We start from the raw sequence: 8139 nt of genomic DNA on the forward strand, positions 1-8139 counted from the left end.
CCTCCGCGCTCGCCCTTCCCGGACCCACAGACCCCGCCCTCCCACGCCTCTCCGACGCCTAGGCTTGCGCAACGGCGGAAATGGGCTGGGCGGGGCGAGCGCCGCGGCTAGAGGAAGGCGGGGACGTTCTCGCTCCTCGGTCCCGCCGGCTCCTCCCCGCCCGGGTCACGCTGTGACAGGGGCGGAAGCGGCGGCGGCGGCGGCCGAGCAGGGGCTGAGGCTCGCGGCGCGGATCCTGCCGTCCAGCACGCGCGGCGGGCGGCTCCCGAAAGGCGCCCGCCGTCCGGCGCGGCGCGCCCCGCCTCGCCCACGCTCCGAGGTGGGGGGCCGGCGGCTCCGGGGACAGGCGTGGGGGCGGTGGCGGGTTTCGGGAGTCGGCGCTGCACAAAGCAGCTTGGCTGGGGTGCCGGACCTCCTGTTCCCCGTGGGCAGCGCTTCTCGCTCGGGTGGGAGGTGGGCGGATGCACCAGGGGCTGGTGTCTCCTGCCCTCCGTTGGAAGAGGGTGCGGGGTGGGGAATCCCTCCCTGAGGTAAGGGGGAATTCCCGGACTGGCGTGTTAGGGCGACGGGGCTCCCCGATTCGTCGCGGTGTTTCGGGTCTCCTGACTCCCCCTGCGGTGTTTCCTTTCTGTCCAGCGGTGCCCTTCCCCCGAGACTCCTTGCACCTCTTCAGCGCAAAGGTGAGCCCCGTGGCGGTTGCTTCTTCCAGTTGGGCGAAGACTCCCGACAGCTTTTCGGGAAGCGTGGCGGCTGCAGCTGGCACCCGAAGCGTTGGGGCTCCCGTGTGGTGGCTGCCAGAGCCCCATTCCTCGGCCGGGTGCTTGCCACGGGGGGGCACGTTCCCCAAGTCGGAAGCTCTCGCCTGCCCTTCCCAGCCGTGGGGCCTCGCAGGTATTGGAGTCACGCTCCGCGGCACGGCCACCACGCAGGGAGGCTGGATTAGCACTGCCCGGTTGCTGGGGGAACTCCTCTGGGATTGGAGGCCTGGGGGGGCAGCCTGATTAGACGAGCTGTTCGTCCACAGTCTGGCAGCTGGCAGGTGAGAGAGGAAGGAAGAGGCAGGCCCAGCTGTAGAAAGTTGGGGTTCAGTGATCTGGAACCCAGCCAGATGGAGGCCCTGTCTTCCCTGAGTTTGTAGGACTCCGTAGACCACTCTGGTTGGGGAGTCCCCCCTCCACATATATGCACATAATGCAAGACTTGGAGTGGTTTTTATTTGTGTTTTTAAAATCTATTTTAGTGGCAGAAAGGCGAGTGGGAGGGAAGGTGTCTTCAGGAGGTACGTGAGAAAATTACTATCAGTAATTAATTGCCTTCCAGGCAGAGAGAGTAGTCAACAAATGACATCTAGGCAGTTGAGGATTTAATATTGAATTATTGAACTGCACATCGACTATTGAAAGATTCTGAAGTGTGGGAGTACTAAGGCGCTAAATCCTGACTTATTTTAAGTGTCCCAAAGAGAAATTCCTGTTTCTCTTGTCTCTGAAGGAGTTTCTAGTAGTTTGCCCTATTTTTAAATGTTTGCTAACTCCAGTATAAATTGTTTTCTAACCTGGAGACTTATTGATTCATATTTGTGTGAAAACTGTGTTTTTTTTTTTTTGAGTCGGAGTCTCATTCTGTCACCCAGGCTGGAGGGCAGTGGCACGCTCCCGGCCACCCCAGCCTTCACCTGCTGGGCTCCGGCGATCCTTCCGCCTCAACCTTCCAAGTAGGTGGAACTACAGGTGCGCGCTACCACGCCCGGCTAGTTTTTGATTTATTGTAGAGACAAGGTCTCGCCAAGTTGCCCGGGTGAGTCTCGAACCTGCGGGCTCAGGCAGTCCACTTGCCTCGGCCTCCCAAAGTGCTGGGATTATAGGTTGAGCCACCGAGCCCGGCCGAAAACAGTGCTTCTAAAAAATCTTTTTGAATAAGCTGTTTCAGAAATACATACATATATATGTTTACCGGAACCCTGCTTTTTTTCCTTCTTTTATCACATTAAAAGAAAACCAAAGCCAAATTTTAAATTTCTGCCTTTAAAATTAGGAAGAACTATGTTTTTAATGTTGAGCGTAAAACAGGTTGATTATATTTAGTTAGGTGAGTTCATTAATATGAAAAATCATGTGGGAAAATATTTTAGTGTACTAGTTAGTTTTAATGTTTTTTGTTTTTTTTTTAATGAGTGTCTCACTCTATTGCCCAGGGTGGAGAGCAGTGGCTCACCTACGTCTACCACAACCTCAACCTGCTGGGCTCAGGTAATCCTTTCACCTCAACCAAGTAGCTGGGAACCATAAGTATGCGCTACCACACCCCGCTTATTTTTTGATTTATTGTAGAGATAAGGTCTCACCAAGTTGCCCAGGCTGTCTCAAACCCCTGGGCTCAGACAGTTCTCTCACTTCAGCCTTCCAAAGCGTTGAGATTATAAGTTTGAGCCACCACGCCCAGCGGTTTTAGTGATACTTTGGTCATTATTTCTAAGCACAATAACTTTAATTCTTCCAACTTTACTTAAATGTTTTTTCCTTCATTTTAAGACCCAAGGAACTAGCAACAATGGAAGTATAGAAATTATAAGTGCTAAAAAAAGGAGGCACATAACCCCCAATTGTGTGAGTAAAGGTGAAAACCTTACAGACTTTCAGCCAGATTTAATAATGATTTTTATAGCTAATGTTTTCATTTCCTCTTTATTTTTTGAGTTTAATTCTGTGTTGCATCAAATACATATTTTCCAGTATACAGTTAGATTGAAATGTTCGATGAAACTTCTGGAATTTATGCTTTCTTTGGGGAGTGTTTGCATTCCTAGGTGACAGGGTCAAATGTTGCATGAACCTAGGCTGATTTCATTTATGTTCCTTAAGCCCACATTTAACTTAAGATACTTTTGCTACAGTACTTATATATTCTATACATTTACAAATACTGTATATGCTTACATATGCTTGTGGTTCATTTTATGAATAATATGGGATATATGTTTATATATAAGTGAAGAGATTCATATGTTTATATATAAGAATTCATATTTACATATGTATATGAAGAGATTTGTTAGATTGATCAGCCTTTTGAGCATAAAAATGGGACCCAGAAAGCCTTCTTTGGGCATAACAATTATAAGTAGATAGTACTTTTAACATTATTAGCCCTTTATCCAGCAGTATTTGGATGCTGTGGAACTAAACGGCAATTTACTTAATGCTTCAAGAATTATAATGCAGCCGGGCTTGGTGGCTCAGCCTGTAATCCCGTGCCTTTGGGAGGCTGAGGTGAATGGATTGCCTGAGCTCGCCTGGGCAGGCGAGACCTCATCTCTACAATAAATCAAAAAATCAGCCGGGCGTGGTAGCGCGTGCCTGTAGTTCCAGCTACTTGGAAGGCTGAGGCGGAAGGATCGCCGGAGCCCAGCAGGTGGCTTCCGGCCACCGCACTCCAGTCTGGGTGACAGAGTGAGACTCCCAACTCAAAAAAAAAAAAGATTTCTCAAAGTCACTGTAGATGGCAGAATGAGTTTTTCACAAGGTGTTAATCCATGAAAAATACTCATGGATGTTAATACAACTCACAAAAATATGAAACAGTAGGATTGTAAGCTCCTCAAAGTTTTTCTCTAAGATTAAGATTTTATATGTGGGATTTATATTTTATGGTATGACTTTTCCACTTACAAATTCTTATCTATAGGTGCGTCCTGTTTATTTTTCATCTGTCATTTTGTGTGTGCATGTGTTTATAGTAAATACGATGGATTAGGGAAGGAGATGATTGATGATTATATATGTATTATTGAGTGCTTATGCTAAGCAGTTTTCACTCATTATTTATTTATTTTATTTATTTATTTATTTTTTGAGTTGGAGTCTCACTCTGTCACCCAGACTGGAGTGCAGTGGCTGCTCCCGGCCACTGCAGCCTCGACCTGCTGGGCTCCGGCGATCCTTCCGCCTCAGCCTTCCAAGTAGCTGGAATTACAGGCGCGCGCTATCATGCCTGGCTCATTTTTGACTTTTTGTAGACATGAGGTCTCGCCAAGTTGCCCAGGTGGGTCTCGAACCTGCGGGCTCAGGCAATCCACTCACCTCAGCCTCCCAAAGGCACGGGATTACAGGCTCAGCCACCGAGCCCGGCTCATTATTTAATTTTTTATTTTTATTTTTGAGTTGGAATCTCACTATTGCCTAGGCTGGAGTGCAGTGGCATGCTCACGGCCACCGCAGCCTCGACCTACTGGGCTCAGGTGATTATTTGTCTCAGCCTTCCAAGCAGCTGGAACTATAGTTGTGCCCCACCACTTCCAGCTCATTTTTTATTTGTTATAGAAACGTGTTCTCACCAAGTTGTCCAGGCTGATCTTGAACTCTTGGACTCGGGTAATCCTCTCGCCTCTGCCTCCCAAAGGGCTGGATGACAGGTATGAGCCACAATGCCCGGCCTATTATTTAATTTAATTGAAAAAGAATTCTAATAGCTCTAAATCTTTTATGACTGCTATACATTATTTCTCTTGTATACTTTGGTTTTTAATGTTTGTTTAACCATGCTGTGATTGGACTAATTTGAGTACTCATAAAATTTTTCCAGTAGACGATACCAGTGCTTCTGTCTAATTCAGATTCCTGTATTCGGTAGTGACTAGACAGTGTGCCTGTATTTATTTGTTTTCTTTTTAAAGTATGCAAAGAGATAAAAATGCAGGAACTGCTAAGAAGACACAGAAGGATGGAGAGGAACATAACAGATAAAAATTAGGTGTTTTTCCTTATTGAATTTTACAAACAGTAGTATAATTTGTTTATAGGTCATTTGTGTGGGTGTTTCTCTTTATGTTTTTAAAGGACATACTACTAATGGATAATATTTATTGAGTACTTATCTGATTCCATTTTATCCAGGTTATCTTGTTTAATCATCACACCAGTGCTCTAGTATAGTCTTACTGTACCATTTTATCAATGAGAACACTGAGGCTTAGAAAGGTTAGGTAACTTTAAAAACGGTGGCTTTATACGTAGGTAGTCTAACTATAGAGCATATGCTCTTTCCTATGGTATAACTTTGATGCAGATTGTTGAAAACGGTAGCAGATTCTAAAATTTAATGGTTTAAATTTTTTCCCCCAGATTTTCTAATACAATGGCAACCCCACGTGGAAGGACAAAGAAAAAAGCATCTTTTGATCATTCTCCAGATAGTCTTCCTTTGAGGAGCTCTGGTAGGCAGGTATTAATCATTTCTTCATTTAACACCGTTTTAAAGCATGCAGAATTATAATTGAGGCTGGAGAACTAGAGTTGAAAAGATACAACTCCAGTCCTCAAGTTGCCTGCATTCTGATGGAGAAATTCACAATAACGTCTTAACACAGTGTGATAAAGTGATAGCATGTAGAAAATAGTAGCATGTCTCGCAGAAGTAACTGCAAGTACAAAGGCATAGAGTGTGAATCAGTGTGGGGTGTTCAGAGAATTGAACCTGTGTGGTTGCTTCCAGGATATGAGACTGGGGCCAAATCATGCTTGGCTTGGATGTCATTCACAGGAGTTTGGATTTAAGCTGGTAGTTGGCTGAGTGCTGTTGGAGGGTTACTTTTAGGGCCTTTTTTTTTGGCAGGGCTTTTATTTATTTTTTAAAATAAAAAAATTGAATGATTTAATTCTAGAATTTTTCTTGTTTGTAAATCTACAATACCTAGAAAATATAACTGTTCTAAGTAAAGATAGGAAAATGTTAATTGAGAATGACTTTTGTTTACTTTGATTGATACCACTTTTTCCTAAGAAAGGCTCACATGAATTTTAGTTCTCTACTCAGATATCTATTGTTAACTGCTAGTTCTATATCTCTGGCAAGTTAGTGAATTATTTGACAGTGCAGTTGCAAGAAAATTGCTGTGTCGTCAGCCCCTAACCTACTGCCAGGATGTTGCTGACCTTCACATTTAGAACTTCTAACATGGATGAGATTTCATTAGTGAACCTTCCACCGCCTTTATCCCGGTTATTCTGGTGAAATTTTAACCTCAGCTGGTTCTCCCTCAGGCGAAGAAGAAAGCAACAGAGGCAGCAGATGAGGATGAAGATGGTGGATCAGAGAAGAAGTATAGGAAATGTGAAAAGGCAGGCTGTACAGCAACGTGTCCTGTGTGCTTTGCAAGTGCTTCTGAAAGGTCTGTGTACACGGTGTGTCTTGCCCTTACATTCTCCCTGTGAGAATATTCTTTGTGGGAACATCATCCTCGATGATAGTTTTCTTAAAGATAGATATAGATACTGTAAGTCATCTAATAAAGAGACATTGCCCAGACATTCTGTGCACTCCACACCTTCCTTGAGGCCCTCCCTATGTTATACCTCGCCTCTTTGGAGTGACTACACCTGTAACAATTTAGCTATACAGTGTCCTCAAATCCGACTGTCACTGTGCCTCTTCTGGGAATTAAGTGTGAGCTGGAGAATGGAGTGGTGAAACAGTAGAGGGAACTGCAAGCTCCCTGAAGAGACCAGTGTGTGTTTACTTTTTACTGTGCTTTTCTCCCTCTTATAACCTGCCTCCTCTTCCCATATACACATAGTGATCTCATAGAAACTGTAGCTGGCTGGGCATGGTGGCTCACACCTGTAATCCCAGCACTTTGGGAGACTGAGACAGGAGACTTGCTTGAGCCTAGGAGTTCAAGACCAGCCTGGGCAACATAGTGAGATCTTGTCTCTATGAAAATTCAAAAAATTGGCTGGGTGTGGCAGTGCACACCTGTAATTCCAGCTACTTGGAAGGCTGAGGTGGAAGGATTGCCTGAGGCCAGCAGGTTGAGGCTGCAGTGGCCGTGAGCGTGCCTCTGCACTCTAGCATGGGTGACAGAGTAAGACCCTGTCTCTAAAAAAAAAAAAATGTGGGGCTAACTATAATCTTAGCATTTTTATTGTGGGGTGACACAAGCATGACCTTTTTTCACTTCCAGAGAAAAATCTTTATTTAGGCTTAAGATTCAGTAGAACCCAGAAAACAAATCCTATTTGTTTTTAAACATGAAGAGGTAGTAGTGATTGCGTTCACAGTGGCATGATTTTTCATTCTCTTGCTGTGTTACCGGCTGTTTGACGGGCTATGTTTACCAAATTGCCTGCTTGATGTTCAGATTACGGCTGGCCAGAGTCCTTACTGTTCTGTACTGGGCCAGAAGTTATTACTAGAGACTTCACTTCTCTTCTTCATGCACATACAACTTGTAGCATGTGCAGTGGCATCTGTCGTTTCGTGTCATAAAACCCGATCATTGCTCCAAGGAGTCTTGTTAAGACTCCTAAGCCTCAGGCAGCCAGCTAGATTAGGTACTGCTGGTCTAAGTCCCTGTATCCCCACTGTCTATTATCTGTCAGTTATCCATTCCAGTTTCCCCTGTTCTTAGGCATCTAAGTGGAGGTAATGCATTTTACTCTAGGAGGTGCTTGCCAAATTTTTTTTTTAAATACAGAAGAAATGTTTATTCATTACTAAAGCTACATGTTTTTTGCTATTTTCAGATGTGCTAAAAATGGCTACACATCCCGATGGTATCATCTCTCCTGTGGGGAACATTTCTGTAATGAATGCTTTGACCATTACTACAGAAGGTATGTTTGTTCACTAATTGAGGTTTCCATGAAGAGGCAGTGGCAAGGGCAGTGGAGTGGTTGGATAGCTAAGGCTTAGTCTCTATGCTTATTTAATTATCTGAGTGTTTCAGTTGTCCCTGTGGTGACTGTCACTGTGACTAGAACTTTGATGCTGTAGTTTGCATGTGTGCATCTTTATGTGTGTGCACTCCCATGGCTCAAAAAATTACGGCCATGAGAGTTCTTTTCTTTTTTGTTTTTTTTTTTGAGTTGGAATCTCCCTCTGTCACCCAGGCCAGAGTGTGGTAGCACACCCACAGCCACTGCAGCCTCGACCTGCTGGGCTCAGGCGATTCTTCGGCTTCAGCCTTTTAAGTAGCTGGAACTACAGGTATTTGCCACCATGCCCAGCTTATTTTTTGATTTATTGTAGAGATGAGATCTCGTCATGTTGCCCAGGCTGGTCTTGAATCCCTGCACTCAGGCAATCCTCTTGCCTTTGCCTCCTAAAGTGCTAGGATTACAAATGTGAGCCATCACGCCCAGC

The 8139-nt window shown here is 44.9% G+C and overlaps 1 protein-coding gene across 1 annotated transcript in view; it reads left to right on the top strand.

Moving 5' to 3' along the window:
- The first annotated feature begins 215 nt into the window (after positions 1–215).
- The window catches only part of KDM1B (lysine demethylase 1B), a 66178-nt gene continuing 58254 nt past the window's right edge, over positions 216–8139 (top strand). Inside the window, exons 1-5 of the mRNA XM_021711596.1 lie at positions 216–319; positions 637–680; positions 5121–5220; positions 6039–6166; positions 7521–7610. Coding sequence (XP_021567271.1) covers positions 5134–5220; positions 6039–6166; positions 7521–7610 — 305 coding nt within the window. The 5' untranslated portion in view covers positions 216–319; positions 637–680; positions 5121–5133. The remainder of the gene's footprint in view (positions 320–636; positions 681–5120; positions 5221–6038; positions 6167–7520; positions 7611–8139) is intronic.

This window comes from Carlito syrichta, unplaced genomic scaffold (genome assembly GCF_000164805.1).
Source record: "Carlito syrichta isolate Samal-C Ts95f unplaced genomic scaffold, Tarsius_syrichta-2.0.1 Scaffold302395, whole genome shotgun sequence".
Classification (NCBI taxonomy): domain Eukaryota; kingdom Metazoa; phylum Chordata; class Mammalia; order Primates; family Tarsiidae; genus Carlito; species Carlito syrichta.